Genomic DNA, 16,179 nt, shown 5'->3' with positions numbered 1-16,179 from the left:
TTTCTACAGTGTTTTTCCTTCCTTTCCATCCCTCTCCTTATCCCTCACTCTCTCCCTCACCATATTAAGCATTATTTGTCTGCTTTATGAATTTGTTTTGTTCTCAATATAACATAGAGGCACATACTGGGAAAAAACTGATGTGTTTGTTTCTAATTTAGATGTTCACAGCAGTAAGAGTATCCAGACTAAGCAATGTTAATCTAACAAATCAAGCTCTTAATAAGAACTTTAATGATCTCTGTGAGAATCTGTTGAAGGTAAGAATCTTATCTCAGATATTTGTTGAATTATTCAAATGGAAGTAAAGTAAAATCAGGCTATACTGAAAATAACATTTTCTTCATAATTACTTTTCTGAATTAGACTACAAAGTGTCTGTGATTAGCGTGTAAGTTGCTGTAAAGATAGATTTCTTGTAGTATATTGAGGATTTCCAAAGTTTTTAGTTTGAGTCTTTTGACTAGTAGCATACCGTAGAAACAGAAAGACTGTTACACAGGACATTGCATTTTACTTTGACATTTCATAGAATAGTAGAATGGTTTGGATTGGAAAGGACCTTAAAATCATCCAGTTCCAACCCCTATGCCATGGGCAGGGATGCCTCACCACAGACCATATCTCCCAAGGCTCTGTCCAACCTGGACTTGAACACTGCCAGGGATGGGGCATTTACCACTTCTTTGGGCAACCTGTTCCAGTGCCTCACCATCCTCACAGTAAACAATTTCTTCCTTATACCTAACCTGAAATTCCGCTGTTTAAGTTTAAACCCATTACCGATTGTCCTATTGCTACATTCCCTGGTAAGGAGACCCTCTCCTGTATCCTTCTGTCATGGTTTAAACCCAGTCAGGTAATTCGTTCACTCACCCCCCCCTTCTTTCCCTCCCCCTACTCCTGGAGGGACGGAGAGGAGAATCGAAAAGAATGCAACTCCCACGGGTTGAGATAAGAACAGTTTAGTAACTAAGGTATAACAGAGATCACTACTGCTACCACCAATGATAATAATGATAAAGGAAATAACAAGGGAAGAGAATACAACACCTCAGCACCAACCGACCGATCACTCGCCCCCCAAGCCCGACCAAGCTCCGACCGATACCTCCTCCAACCCTGCAGTCCCACAGCCCTTCCAGCTCACTCCCAGTTACATCCTGGGCATGACGTGCTGTGGTATGGAATACCTCTTTGGTCAGTTTGGGTCAGGTGTCCTGTCTCTGCTTCCTCCTGGCTTCCCCTCCCCCTGGCAGAGCATGAGGCTCACAAAGTCCTTGGCCAAACCAAAACATCCTTGTTATCAGCTCTGTTCCCGAGCTGAAAGTCAAAACACTGCACTACACTAGCTACCAAGAAGGAGAAAAAATGACTGCTACTGCTGAACCCAGGACATTATCCACCCCTTATTCTCTACCATTCACGTCATGCTCAGATCCCACATTTTCAATATACCATCACTCTTATCTTAGTGCATGGACCAGTCCCTATAAAGCTGCTGAGTCCATCTGGTCCATGATGTCAGTCTCCATCTCTTGTACCAGTCAGAGCAGGAGAGAATGTGTGCAGTGTTCACACTCGTGAATAATCTGGGCAATAGTGTCCATTGCTAAGTCCACCCCTCGATCATGAGTCCATCTCTATGTTGCATCTCTGCTCTGATGGCCTGAAGTGCCATGGGCCCACCAGGCTCAAAATAATTCACTGTCCCCTTCAGCAGTTTCTGCAGCTTGTTGCTGGGGACTCCATACAGCTGCCTTCCATCTCCGACGCTTCCAAAGCACTGGAGGGGCCCAGTGGACTAGATACTTGCCCATACTGTCACACACACCCTGCCACTCATGACTGTCCAGCCTTGGGGAAAACCTCTTGGTCCCCCTATATTGTCGTCTAACCCCAGACAAGACCCAAACCTGACTCTGCTTAACTTTTGAGATCAGACAAAATGGTTGTGGGTAGAACACAGTCTGTGTGTGTGCCAACATGCTGATCCCCATCACAATCAGCAGGCAGGTCCCAAGGATACCCAAAGGCCATTCAGAGCCTTCAGAACTCTCAAACGATGCTGCTGTACTTGTCACTGGGGCTGGTGTAGCCGCTGTGCTTGCCGGCTCTCCCACCACCGGCTTCTCTTTTCCTGAGTCCAGCTCTTCCTCCTCTGCCTTGCTGGGAAATGCTGCCTGGTCTCCTGCATCCGCCTGGGGCTCGGCAGGCGGCTTCCGGGGGATGCTCTCGGCCGTCGCGGAGGTGGGCTCCTCCGCGGGGCTCGGCTCCTCCGCCGCCTTATCCCGCTGCTCGGCAGCCGCTTCCTTCTGCTCCTCGACCTCCCCGACCTCCTCCACCGGCAGCCGTCCCCTCGCGGCCTCCGGCCCCGCTCCCGCCGCCGCTCGGTCCCCGGGGCCGCTCTCCCGGGCCGGTTCGGCTGCCGCCGGCTCCCGGGGCCGCTCCCCCTCAGTTCCCCGCAGCCTCACGAAGATGGAGAGTAGGGCGAGGGCCAGGACGGTGAAGAGCAGCCGGACGGCCAGGTACAAGTCCACGGCCACGTCCGTCCCGCCCTGCTGCTGGAGCCCGCCCGTATTACAAGCCATTGCCATAAAGCACAGTGAGACAAGAACCTTAGCCCAGGCCCCACACTTGATAAACACTATCACAGCAAATACCGGCTCTACGTAAGTTACAACGTTCTGAAGCTGTGAGATCAAGAGAAACAACTCTGAGAGCCAATAAATCAGCATTGTGATGAGTGACTATTAATCTGGTCAGATCTGTCGTTATCTCAACCGTTCGTGCCCCACGTTGGGCGCCAAAAAGAACTGTCATGGTTTAAACCCAGTCAGGTAATTCGTTCACTCACCCCCCCCTTCTTTCCTTCCCCCTACTCCCGGAGGGACGGAGAGGAGAATCGAAAAGAATGCAACTCCCACGGGTTGAGATAAGAACAGTTTAGTAACTAAGGTATAACACAAATCACTACTGCTACCACCAATGATAATAATGATAAAGGAAATAACAAGGGAACAGAATACAACACCTCAGCACCAACCGACCGATCACTCGCCCCCCAAGCCCGACCAAGCTCCGACCGATACCTCCTCCAACCCTGCAGTCCCACAGCCCTTCCGGCTCACTCCCAGTTACATCCTGGGCATGACGTGCTGTGGTATGGAATACCTCTTTGGTCAGTTTGGGTCAGGTGTCCTGTCTCTGCTTCCTCCTGGCTTCCCCTCCCCCTGGCAGAGCATGAGGCTCACAAAGTCCTTGGCCAAACCAAAACATCCTTGTTATCAGCTCTGTTCCCGAGCTGAAAGTCAAAACACTGCACTACACTAGCTACCAAGAAGGAGAAAAAATGACTGCTACTGCTGAACCCAGGACACCTTCTAAGCCCCCATCAGATCTTAAAAGTCTGCTATGAGGTTACCACGCAGCCTTCTGTTCTCCAGGCTGAACAGCTGCTATTTTCTCGGCCTGTCTTCATGTGGGAGGTGATCAAGCCCCCGTATCCTCATGGCCCTCCTCGGGACTTTTCCATATCCCTGTTATGTTGAGGACACCAGAACTGCACCCAGTACTCCAAGTGGGGTCTTACAAGAGCAGAGTAGAGGGGCAGGATCATCTCTTTCACCCCACTGGTCACGCTTCTTTTGATGCAGCTCAGGATATGGTTGGCTTTCTGGGCTGCAAGCCCACACTGCTGGGTCATGTTAAGTTTCTCTTCAACCAGCACCCCCAAGTCCTTTTTCTCAGAGCTGCTCTCAATCCAGTCTCAGCCCAGCCTGCAGCTGTGCCTGGTATTGCCCCAACACAGGTACAGGACCTTACACTTTGCTTTGTTGAACTACATGAGGTTGGCATTGGCCCATCTCTCAAGCATGTCAGAGTCCGTCTGGATGGCATCCCTTCCCTCCACCGTATCAACCAAACCACACACACCTTATTGTCATTGGCAAACTTGCTGAGGATGATCTCAATCCCACTGTCCATGTCACCAACAAAGGTGTTGAGCAGGATCAGTCTCAACACTGACCCGTGAGGGACACCATTCATTACCCATCTTCAGTTGGACATTGAGCCATTGACCTCAACACTGCTATGTCCTTATCCACTGGGTGATCTATCCATCAAATTTATGTCTCTCCCTTTTAGAGACAAGGATGTCTTGTGAGGCAGTGTTGAATGCTTTGCACAGGTCCAGTCACACTTCTAATTCTTCTTCAAGAAAAGATTAGTGTGATTACATGATTTCTACTATGAAAGAGTTTAAATTAGTTTCTGAAACAAGCCATACATTTTTTTAGAGAAACACAAGTAATGTCTTGTCTTCAACAGAGCTTGTATTTTAAACTGCGATCTATGGTTCCCTGCTGCCTTTGTCATGTGAATTTTACAGTTGCTCTACCAGAGGATGAATTAGTTCAGGTGAGTTAACTGCTTCTTTTGACTTTCAGCACATAAGCATGCCAGTTTTAGCCTTTAATGAACATTTGCTGCTCAGAGTAAGCTAAGCTAGGATTTGATTTACTCATATGCCTGATGAATTCTGAAGTAAAATTTAAAGGCATGTTAGGTGAAGAAAAAGGGACCTGTCGAGTTCACCAGTTTTGAGAATCACGGGGCTACGTGGTATTTCAGGAGCACAGTGCATCTTAAGAGTGTGTATCTTTTTAGTTGGATAGTAAACAAAAAGACCTCACTAGATACCCATTAAAAGGTGTTATTACAGATATACAAGAATATGGCAGACTGCTTTGCTAAATATGCTTTCGTTATGGTTTGGGTTTTGGTTTTGTTTTTGGTTGGTTTTTTTTTTTTTTTGCTGCTTCAAGGTGATGTGATATACCATTTTTAAAGAAAATGTTTTCTTTAGAAGTACAGCATCATTCTTGTGTTCAGTTAAACATCTCTTTCTCTTTTACAAATAAAATAATGAGCTTTTATGATTCTTTTTTATGTCCCTTCACCAAGAAAGAATGAAAGAATTTATGAATCAAATCATAAATGGGGGACAAACACTGTCAGGTGTGTGTTCTAACAATGGACTTTAGTATTACCTTTTATGCTATCCTGTGAAGGGTTTTTAGTATGTCTGCTTAGATGACCTTTTTCCTCTATTATTTTTCTATGTATAAAGCTGGCTTGTTTGCAAAATTATTTTTGCAGATTGCATGAGAGGTAAAGTTACCTAACATGTCATATATTTCTGATTTTCAGATTGCAGTCACAGCTGTTGCAATTACATATGACAAAACCCAAGCATTACAAACCAACAAAGGCCCTACAGAAAAATCACAGCAAAGAGGTAAATGTTGAGGCCTGTAAATATAAGAAATAATGTTCGTTCTTTTTTTTTCCCCCGGTACCTAATGAGTTTGCATTTTAATTTCAATTACATATACACATTTTTAGAGTGATGTACAGTAAAATCATAAAGTTGTAACACAGAGACTTTTTAGAGTTCATAAATGTGACCTCCAGTAGGATGAATGATATATGAAGTATTCCATAATTGCTTTATGTAGTTAACAAACAAATAGTAACATGAACAAAAGCTAAGTATTGCCTTATTCCATGCACCATCCTTCTTTGAATCATTTTTCTCTAAAGAATTAGTGTAACAGATGATGACATTCCCATTGTATTTTGAAACACGTGGTACAAGTCATTAGAGAATACTTGTTCTGTTAAGTAGCAAATTTTGTCCTTACTTCAGGAAGGCAGAAAATAAATTATTCATAATGCTTCAGAAAAACTCCCTAGAACCCTTAAGTAGGTCAGTAATATTTTTGGAGATCAGTGAAGCATATAGCATTATGGAGGGAGTAGAAGAGACTGCTGCAAGCTGCATATATCATCTTGCTAATGAAGCACCATCTTAAGCTAGAAATGTATGTATGCAATCTGGGTACCAGAATTTAGACAGAACTTGAAGATACTCCATTCTGAAGAATGGAATTAGGTAGTTAGAGCCATATGTTTCTAAAACATTAGTTATACCTTACTTCAATAGTAACAGTAAATTTTCTTTTATATGAAATAAATTGCTACTATCTAATATATTGTTAACTAGGCTCCAACTACAGATTCAAACCTAAAATGCATGAGTTGACATAAATTTTTTTCTGAAAAGACTAAATCAAATTCTCTTTACTACAGCATGAGTTCTGTTCAGTTTTGCAGCTGGATTTATTGTCAGACATGTAACTGTCCAGGGCTGCATCACTGTAGGCATATGTTGAGAAAATTTGTTCTGATCAGACCTTGAATAAATTGAATCTGGAGTGCTTACTATTAGTAGCAAATCTTATTTTGGGGATTAATTATCAATTGGGTATGTTTTCTTTGTTGAAGCATCTACAGACAATGAAGAACAGCTGCAGTTTCCATTGGAACTTTGCTCTGATGCCCTTGCTTCTCAACCATTCTCACCATCTAAAGGTCTGTTAAACGGCAGAGTGCTGAACTATTGTTTTCTACTGATTCTGAGTTCTGATTTTTCATTGTTGCAGTAGCTTTAAAATATTTGTACTGTTACATGCTTTAAATATTCTTTATTACCTAAGAATAATAGATATGTTCATTCCTAAAGCTGAATTTTTTGTGGGTTACGTAAGATGGCTTGGAAAATCATTCTGTGTATGTTCTTTTGTAGATTACCTGTAGCTCCTCTGTCTTTGCGTTTAAAATGCATCAAAAATGCTGCAAGCCACTGGGTGTTGCACGTCATTTGACTTAAAGAGTTATAAATTATTTAATAATTAGGTTTGCTTCATACTGCTTTACTTCTGCAAATGGCCCATGTAAAAGAACTCCATGTATTGTCAGCCTCAGATAGTTAATCTCATTGTTTTCATGGTGGGAATTACCTTATCTAGCAAACACTGCTTGTTCAGCTGAGCAAAATTGCATACTTTTTTTTTCCAAAGTGAAAAGAGCCTAAACTTGCATAGTAAATAATGTGTGCAGTGCAGCTTGTTTTAGCTGTTAAAACAGTCGCTTTATTTTACCTGTGATAGAGCTGCATTTCAGGAATGGTTGTCACAGTTCTGTGATTGTATTAAAAATTAGGTGGTTATTCACTGAAATAATCTCTTTACTTCCTCTGCGTTGTTGGATTATCTGCCCACCAAAATAGCTAGTGAGAGGCAATTTAGTATCTGAGGATTACTGTAAATGTTTTTTTTAGTAAAGTATTACTGCTTCCTTTTTTGCCCTTTGCATAGGTTGCATGATGGAAAGTGCCTACCACATTTACTTGTATTTTCAAAGGCCAGTTTAATTTCAGCAATGATATTGCTTTGTATTTTTATTTATTTTTACTTTTTGCGCATTTGTGTATCATTAACTTTTAATTGGTCGCATTATGACGCTGTTAACCTTTGATTTTCTAAAAGAGGAGCTAACCAGAAATTCCTGACTGGTGTCTTTTTCACTAGACTGTGCTACTTGTGTAATGGGCACTGACCAGTAGAGGGTAGCCTCTTCACGTGTATCACTTTTCCTACTGTTCTTCACATTCCATGTTGTACTGTATGTAGCTTTAGAGGCTTTCAACTAGATAATTATTTATTGTATTTATTATCTGTCATTTCCTCACAAGTGGACTCTATGTTTAATTGTATTTACCCAGTGGCTTATTTAATATGTTGATAACTTTTTCACATAATTACCTTGAGATTGTTATTTTAAAAATGTTTGTATACAACCTTATAGAGTAAGGACCTTTAATAAATGATCATATGGGAAGGCAGATTTAGCAAAATTAGTTATTTATACTGATTTATTAGATGTTATCAAAGTTCATCCTATACTATATATAAAAGAAGTTTTTCCTCATATTTTGCTCTAAAAATTTATTTTTATAAGAACAAAGCTGTTGTCCTGTACTACATGACTCTGCTCATATATTGCCTGAATAGGATTAATTTTGTCTTATTAGAAGTCCTGGAGGGTGCAAGTTCTCACACAGGTATTCCTGCGGCTCAGAGAGGTGAGTTTACTTAATTTAGCCCTACGCCAGAACAGAATGAGCATTCTTGGGATATTGGTACACTCTTTTTGGATGTGTCTTAATCCAGGAAGTGTTTACTAGTTAACTGAGAATGCATGCTCTGGTGTGGCTTAATGATACAATAATATTTTGATGTGTTTTTTAATTACAAAAGTCAGATTTGTTAATAAGTGTTTCTCTGTCAGATACACTGATATCACTTTATCTGACAGAAAGTCCCTGAGAGAGAGAGCTTTTTTGCTTGTGTTAATTTGAAGTTAGCATGTGTTCCTACTGTTTCTTCAGGATAATGAAGAAACTGTGTTTACAAAAGCTTTTTTTTTTTTCTTTTTTTTTTAAGATATGCAAACACCTTTGCAACTAATAACAAAAGTCATAGCAGAAACAACTCTACTTCTCATTGTAATGGTAGGGGAGGGGAGAGGGTATTTTGAGAGGGAATGGTGGGGAAACGAGGACAGCATTTTGTAAGGAAAATTCATTTGTATTTAAAACCGAGGTGTTGTTTCAGCTTGTGACTCTTACCCTCATCACCAAAGGTTTTTCTTCAGTCTTTAGGTTAGATATTGATAAAGATAGTTAGGAAGTTTAAATCATGATCAGCAGCTCTTTGTCTTGAGGAAAAGAATAGCATTGAAAACTAAAATTAAACAAGGCTCAAATAAACTTTAAAAAGCCAAACTTAATACCTAATATGAGATTAAAATAAAAATCTAGTATTAGTCGTTAATGACTGTATTTGCATGTTTTTTCAGTGATGAAGTCCCAGTCAGGCAGTTGGTTCACAGCTGGGACATCACCAGAAATCGGTACATTGGTTTGGACAAATCAAACCTATACAGTAACTTTTCCTTCAAACAGACCTGGAAAGGGATGTTTGTTCTCTCTCAGACACAGATAATTGCTTCCTCAAAAGGAGCATTGAGATGAGCAAGAGACATCATCCATATTTTTTTTCTTTGTTTTTTCTTTTGTTTTTCTGTCTGTGTTTTCAGCAACGTCAGTTGATTACAGTTCCTTTGCAGACAGATGCAACAGCTGGATAGAGCTCATTAAACTGAAAGCTCAGACCATAAGGCGCGGATCAATTAAGACAAGTAGGCGGCTGTTTCTACCACGTTATGATAATCTGAGACATATCTCTGATTTCCCAGTGGTGAATAGTGGAGTTCCCTGCCCAGCAATAGTATTGCAGATCATGTGTAGAATGAATACCTGAGTGTGAAAACTGCCGACATTATTAATGTCTTTGTAAACTAATATAGGGTTTATGAACCAGTATCATAAAAAGCAAAATATAGTATTTCTGTTCACTTAGTAAAATTTAGTTATTGATAAATGTGTACGCCTACTAATTATATAACATACACTGCATGGATGTAGGTGTATGTATGATCTTGGAAAAAATTTGGTGAGAAACAGGAAGCAATCACCAAGGTGACAGTCAAGGCAATGGTCACTAAATTAGCAAGTGGTGAGTTATTTTTCTGTAGTTCTTTGGCCACAGGTCTGACTATCTTGCTTAAATTAGCAGAGATTAATATCTGTTTTAATGGAAAATGCTGCACTGGGGAAACACAACAACTTTCACACTTCCTGTAATTTGTTCCTCCAGCAGAATATGTGTTCCAAAATGTTGGCACTTTTTTCTTTACCTTCACTTTATAACTGATTGTTGTATGTGCAGCTACTCGCCTCAATGTTTTCCTTTGCAGGAATGCCACTCTTCCAAATAAATTCCATTTCAGCTTTTTGTCTCCTTTTGCATGCACTGCATGATAATTTCCTTTCTCACATGGTATGGCTGAGCATCACAGGCAGCTGAATGTTGTCACCAAGCTATTTGGAAACCATAAAGAAGAATTTTTGTGTTTTGAAAAACAGTAATCAATCTTACTTGATAGTTACTTGCTCTTCTTTTTTCCCATCTTTTTAGCTGCTTCACTTGATAAAGCAAGTCCATTGGCTGAGGGGTACTTACGGCACCGTTCTGTTCCATCATGCACCAATTCTACCGTCTCAGTTGTTAAGATGACACCTCTTTCTTTTCTACCTGGGGCAAAAATAACCAAATATCTTGGGATAATCAACATGTTTTTTATACGAGAAACCACTTCTTTGCGTGAGGTGAGCTGTGTATCAGGGATTAACACTTCTTGTTAATTTTAATAATCAGAGGCAAATATCTGAAGAGACTTGAGTCTGGGATATGGCACAGCAAGGGAATAGAGTTCTTGTCACTTGAGGGTGGGTGCTGAATGGGAAATAAGTTGCATTTGCTACTCTTGTTACAGAGCATGCAGGGCTGCTTTGTCTGTAGCAATCTTAGGAAAGGGCTACTGAACCATTGTTGTTGCTTTTGAATTTGAATATAATACTAAACCAGTGAGTTCTTAAATAGGACTATATAGAAAAAAATGTGCATTTGACCAACAACATTACTAGTTTGGATTATATGAACCCTAACTGAGGTTAATTTTAAATGCTAAAATAATTCCATTCTTCTCTTATTGAGCAACCTCAATGGTGAACTTTCACAGAGCATTTAGATTTCAGAATTCATTGTTTAATACAAGATCTCCTGTATCATATATAATTGTTATGCTGATTATTAATGTTATATTCCATGCATTCTCAGTAAGGTAGCTCTGTGTGATGAACATCTAAAAAGCAAGCCATAGAGTATATAACTCCACAACCAGCTTAGGGGGTGTAGCTAGTGATACTCAAACAATGATTTCCAGTCTGGATCTGGACAATAGATCCTGTGAGCATGCCAAAATGCAAGACATGTTCTTATCCTTTTCATGTTCTTTTGGGAAGTAGCATCTTTCTGGTACAATTTCTGATCACAGAAATACAATGTACCTCTTACCTGGCTTGTCAGTGATGAAGTGTATGCTGTTTCTTGCTAATTACGGATTGATAAAATTACAGAGCAGAAGTTAATAAAGATTATCAGCTCTCTAAAGAAACTTTGATCAGACAAACATCTTGTTTCAATCTTGCGAATTATGGCCTCTTTTAACTTGAGCAATTTATGTGAAAAGGACAGCATTTTCAAAAGGATGTATATGATACCATTAGGGGAGTGGTTACATGACTTCTGTACTAGCTACAGCTTATGTGAATACAAATTAAATAGCTGATAAGCAAGCTTTGGTATTTATGATAGCAGAACTCGGCAATGGTATGTTCCTCAAGTATTTGATTCAACTCCTCCATGAAGTCAGGATGGTTGTAAAGTTTCTGCAATAGTGTCAGTGTGCTATTTCCAGCACCCAGGGCAGCTAATTTACATATAATATAGATGCATAGGCCAAGTCCCAGACCACTTTTAGTACCAGTTGCACAGTATTGCACTGAGGCTGTAACAAAGTCAAAACAGCAGTTGTCATATCTAACTCAAGCAACTTTCAGATTTTCATATTCTACAGAAAAATGATTAGCAGCGTTTGTGTTGCTTTATATTTTGCTTACAGTAGTTTACAGGATATTGAGGCCCTATGAACACTTTTATAATCTGGAGTATATACCAAACACTGTGCTTCAAAAATTAATGAAAATTTTAAGTCAGATTTATCCATTACTCTTAGGTTTTGTTGTTTACAGGTGGATATTCATAATCTTTTGTCACCTGTTATAATCAAAATTTGCATTAGGTTTATAATATTACAGATTTTCTTCCCTGCTGTAATTGTTAAGACGCGTGGACAAAATCAAAATTCCACAAGGAATGACAAACTTGTATTGCAGTTTTGATTTCGGGCTGCAGTTGACTTCATTCATGCTTTATGCTTGGATTGGTGAAATTATACTTGCCCTTTTGTTTAATTTTCATCCAAAGTATGTTTTCTTATGTTTTTATGAATCTACTCAGGGTAGATGATACTTCTTCCAGCAGATATGAGGGCAGCCCATGTTTGTTGAAGTTCAGCTTAGCTAGCCTCTTCTTCTACCGGCTTCTTCAATTTCTGAAGTGGCATGCACACTTGTGGGATGTCTAGAGATCTTGCCTTTGATTTTCGTTTTGAAATTTTAGGTTTTGAACCAACAGTGACCTCTGTTTGATCAGTTTCTCCATTTTTTTTTTTCTGTGGATTTTGTATTTTTTGGTCAGTTGCCTGTTTATTGTGTGTTGGGTTTTTTCCCTGCAATGAGGTTGCTCACATTCTTTGATAAGGATTGTCTAGAAAAAAACCCATACTTCATTGTTTTCCTTCTCCTTTCACAGAAATTAAAATTATTCAGCTTGTACCAAAGAAGTAAAAATCCCCCAAAAGCTCCATCAAGTCAAAAATCCTAATGAAACATGATGGTTAGACATTCTTTTGGGTTTCAAGGAAGGGAAAAACAACAGACCAGCTTGAATAGCTTGCTTGTCAAGTAGTTACTTTGTCCTTTGCTTACTTTGTATTTTGAGGGATAATTTCTTTACTGAATGTTGAGAGCTACTGACAGAAGAAGTTGCTGTGATGGCCACTTAAAATTAATTTCCAAGAAGTCTAAATCTCTTTTAATTCTTGGTAGAAATTTTTCTTTATCTGCTTCTCAGTTCTCAAAAAAAAAAAAAAAAAAAGCACTATCCTCCTGATGGAAGAAGAAAAATTATTATTCAACTGTCATTGAAGTATTAAATGCAGAGGCGTAGAAAGGTCTGAAAAGTACACATATGTGTAATATAGTGGCTGCAAAAAATGCCAGTCACAAATGAATAACCTTGTGATTATTTTCCTCAAACAGTAAGTTCCATTGGTCTGATGTTTCGCTGTGACCCGTTTAACACTGAGTGACTTTGAAGTTCTATACATTTCTATACAATTTAGGATTCACTGAAATATTGAGCTGATAAAAGTGTTAGAAAAGTATCCAGCATCTTGTAGCTACAGCTAAAATAAAATGTAATTTTTCTTCTGTTTCAGGAGGGTGGTGTCAGTGGTTTTCTCCATGCTTTTATTGCTGAAGTGTTTGCAATGGTGAGAGCTCACGTTGCGGCTTTAGGAGGAAATGCAGTTGTCTCCTACATAATGAAGCAGTGTGTTTTCATGGAGAATCCAAACAAAAATCAGGTAAATTATGATCTGAAATAACAGTGCTTGTTGTGATTAGTATGATGCAATTAAACATTTTATGTATTTGAAAAACAGTGACCCTGTTATATCTACGTAACACTACTGGATCTTTCATCATAATGTTTCATTAAAGAAGCTAAGAGTGTTCTTGAACATCTGAGTTAATACAAAATTATGAATATGCTTCATAAATACCCAAATGGGTAAAAATACTAAGTTTACTAAAATGAAGTAGATTATAGGAAATATTAAACAATTGTACCGAACTTTTTTAGCATCTGTGATGTTACAGTGTTAGGTTTTTTATCCTAACTCCACGTAAGCACACCTGGAGTTGCTGATATAAAATGCTCTATTTTGGACAAAAAGGGAAACCACTTAATTGGCAAAGACGACTCCAGAATATGGTTGTTTTGTTACATGACGTATGTTCAAAACAGTAGCAAAAGGAAGTACAGCTATCCAGATATTTCATTTGTGGTGGTCTTATGAGAATCTGTCTACATGTTTGAGAGCACACAAATGAGTGAATACAAAAGAAAATATGGTAGAGATTGCCTCATTAATAAATTCTAGTAATTTGTCCTTCTCCTGATCTCTGACTCTTCTGTTATCTGTGTAGTATCTAGCAAATATAAGTAAACATTAAATCTAAATAAAATGTATTGTTTCATGTTCAGTAACCATTTATTGTCTTTTCTTTTTCAGGCACAGTGTTTAATAAATGTCAGTGGTGATGCCGTCATCTTTGTACGTGAATCTGAGCTAGAAATGTTACCAGTCCAGCCTTCTACAGCTGTTTCTCAACCCACAAGTACAGGAGGAGATGTCACAACATGAAGACAGAAAAAATTAAATAATTTCTGCCAAATATAAAGATTATTTAAAATGTGGGAATGTTTAGGTTTGCATCTTCAAAACTGGTATCTACCCGTGATGTTAATAGCCAAAATCTGAGACAATCACTATCCTTTGTCCTTTAACTTTATGTAACAGTCAAGGTAGCATATCATCAGGTATGCTGTCATGTATTTGTTGTAATTACAGGCACCTGTGAAACCTAGGAGCATGGATTGAAATAGCAAGCATCACATGGCATTGTGAAAGTGAGCAAAAATTCTGTTGCATTTTTGAGCTGTTGAACAGGACCATGAGAAGCTGTAATTCAGAACCATTTCTGAGTTTGCATATTGTATTAGCTGAGTTCCAGCTCTGTTTAAGAACTAAAAGATGAGTTGGGGTGGGTGGGAGATACTGAGAAGCCTGTGTTGGCAACCGTTGCTGAAGGAACAAGAGAAAGAGGCAAAGAACATGTGAGCTGAAGCCTGAACTTACATCATAGAGTGTGAGGAGGAAGAAGCAGCACCAAAACATTGCAGTTTGAATTTCTTCACACTAAAAATATTTTTAAACTGTTTGTGAACTGCTGATTTGTTTTTCTAAAGATTATTGCTAAGCAGCAAATGTTTTGGGTGGGTGTTCTGGGTTTTTTTTGTTGTTCTTGGTTTTGTTTTTAGCAAGGTGCCAGACCATGATGCAGACTTCATAGTCATTCCTGTGGTTTAAAAAAAAGAACAAAAAGTTCTGAAGTGTGTTTGGTGCTATAATAAGATGTTCACTTCCACATTGACAAGACAAATCTTTTTTTAATATAAGATTCCGTGAAAGAATTGCCCTGAGGCTCATTTTCTTAAGGCATGATCTCTTGCAAGGATGACATGAAGAGTCTTCCAAAAGTCATTTGTACAAGAGGTAGTCTCCAGTCTCCTTTCCATTTAACAAGTTGGCAATGCCTTGTTAACAGGAGATTAATGTATGTTTGTGATGCTGCTTTCTGCAAGTTGAGGATTTTGTTGTTGGGTTTGGTTTGTTTTTTCCCGTACTGTAGCTGGGAAATAAGGGTACTGCAAAGAAAGGAAATTTGTCATTTCCATTGAGTGTCTGAAAGGTGGTGATGTTTGAAGATACAAAATGCAAACTTTGATTTGAAGATGCATTCTTACTTAATTCTGACAATACCATTCATGGAACTTGAACAAACATGTAAACTTGAATGTAAATATTCTGCTTGCAAAGGCATGATTATTTGTTAAAACTAATTATTTCACTGTAAATGAGCATGGAAATCATTCTTGCACATTAAATTTCTTTACAAAATTAATTGCCTTTTGATATGTGTAATAGTTAAATGTGTATGCAGGATACAAACTAAAGATGTCCCCCCCCCCATCCTCCTCAGAGGAACATTTTTGTATAGAAGTTACAACCTGATTATTTAAAATTTGTTATCATTATGTTTAAAATGCTTGAATTAGGTGCTTAGCGGAACATTTTATTCATCAATTAATTGTCTTTCTAAATTCTGTAGCAGTTGCAGCTAAAGCTGCCGTAAATTAAGTCACCGGTAAATAGTTGCATCTCTTGCTTATTTTGCAAGGCAAATCTTGTTCCCTTTGGAGCTAATGGCAGAATATTAATAACTTCAGAAGGTCTTGGAGCTGACACAAGAAGCTGTTTTCAGCAGAAGTGTTCAGCATGGAAATTATCTGGAAGTAGCACATGAAAGTTGTGGTTCCTAAGCTATTTTTTTTCTGTCCTTTGTTGTTTTGGTTTGGTGGTTTTTATTGGTAGCTTCTATGGAAGTATTAATGCCATCTTTTAATTTCTAGCTATTTAAAAGGTCACAGTATCTTCTAGTGTATTTCATTAGACATAGAGGATGAGCTTTCTCATCTAGAAAATTTTAATTCTTCTCTAATTATTATTCCAGAAATGACAAAGGTGTTTTTTAACTGTTACTAATTGGGATTTAGCTTTCCGTAATTGGTTCAGCTGGGTAAATTTAGTCATGCTAAATAGTTAGTCATGACTTACTAATATGCAGTTTTGATTGTGGGACAATCATTGATGTTTCTGCTGAACTGGGAGCAGTTAATCAGTGATACCCTGCTCTTTACCCGAAAGGGACTTCCCACTGTGGGGAAACACTTGTGGCTCAAACAAACGTTGCTTTGTCAGGATTTTACACTGAGAACAGCTGTCTGGGGGTAGGAGCTAATGTAACTTGCTTGAACTGGTTTTGGCTGGGATTGAGTT

The 16,179-nt window shown here is 38.9% G+C and overlaps 1 protein-coding gene across 17 annotated transcripts in view; it reads left to right on the top strand.

Annotated features, from left to right (window-relative positions):
- C2CD5 (C2 calcium dependent domain containing 5) overlaps positions 1 to 15,244 on the top strand; it is a 62,950-nt gene extending 47,706 nt beyond the window's left edge. For 15 of the 17 annotated variants that reach the window (XM_057405208.1, XM_057405206.1, XM_057405204.1 and 12 more), the window contains 9 exons: positions 162 to 260; positions 4,333 to 4,422; positions 5,215 to 5,302; positions 6,352 to 6,438; positions 7,940 to 7,990; positions 9,007 to 9,108; positions 9,948 to 10,138; positions 12,934 to 13,080; positions 13,792 to 15,244. In XM_057405208.1, coding sequence (XP_057261191.1) covers positions 162 to 260; positions 4,333 to 4,422; positions 5,215 to 5,302; positions 6,352 to 6,438; positions 7,940 to 7,990; positions 9,007 to 9,108; positions 9,948 to 10,138; positions 12,934 to 13,080; positions 13,792 to 13,923 — 987 coding nt within the window. In that variant the 3' untranslated portion in view covers positions 13,924 to 15,244. The remainder of the gene's footprint in view (positions 1 to 161; positions 261 to 4,332; positions 4,423 to 5,214; positions 5,303 to 6,351; positions 6,439 to 7,939; positions 7,991 to 9,006; positions 9,109 to 9,947; positions 10,139 to 12,933; positions 13,081 to 13,791) is intronic. The other 2 variants (XM_057405210.1, XM_057405203.1) reach the window with 1 other exon arrangement.
- Positions 15,245 to 16,179: the final 935 nt, after the last annotated feature.

Source organism: Pezoporus wallicus, unplaced genomic scaffold, assembly GCF_028554395.1.
Source record: "Pezoporus wallicus isolate ANWC-B61680 ecotype Strahan unplaced genomic scaffold, APGP_CSIRO_Pwel_v1 contig_6789, whole genome shotgun sequence".
NCBI classification, from domain to species: Eukaryota; Metazoa; Chordata; class Aves; order Psittaciformes; family Psittacidae; genus Pezoporus; species Pezoporus wallicus.
Note: the sequence above shows the minus strand (reverse complement) of the source record. Positions and strands in the feature narration are given on the sequence as shown.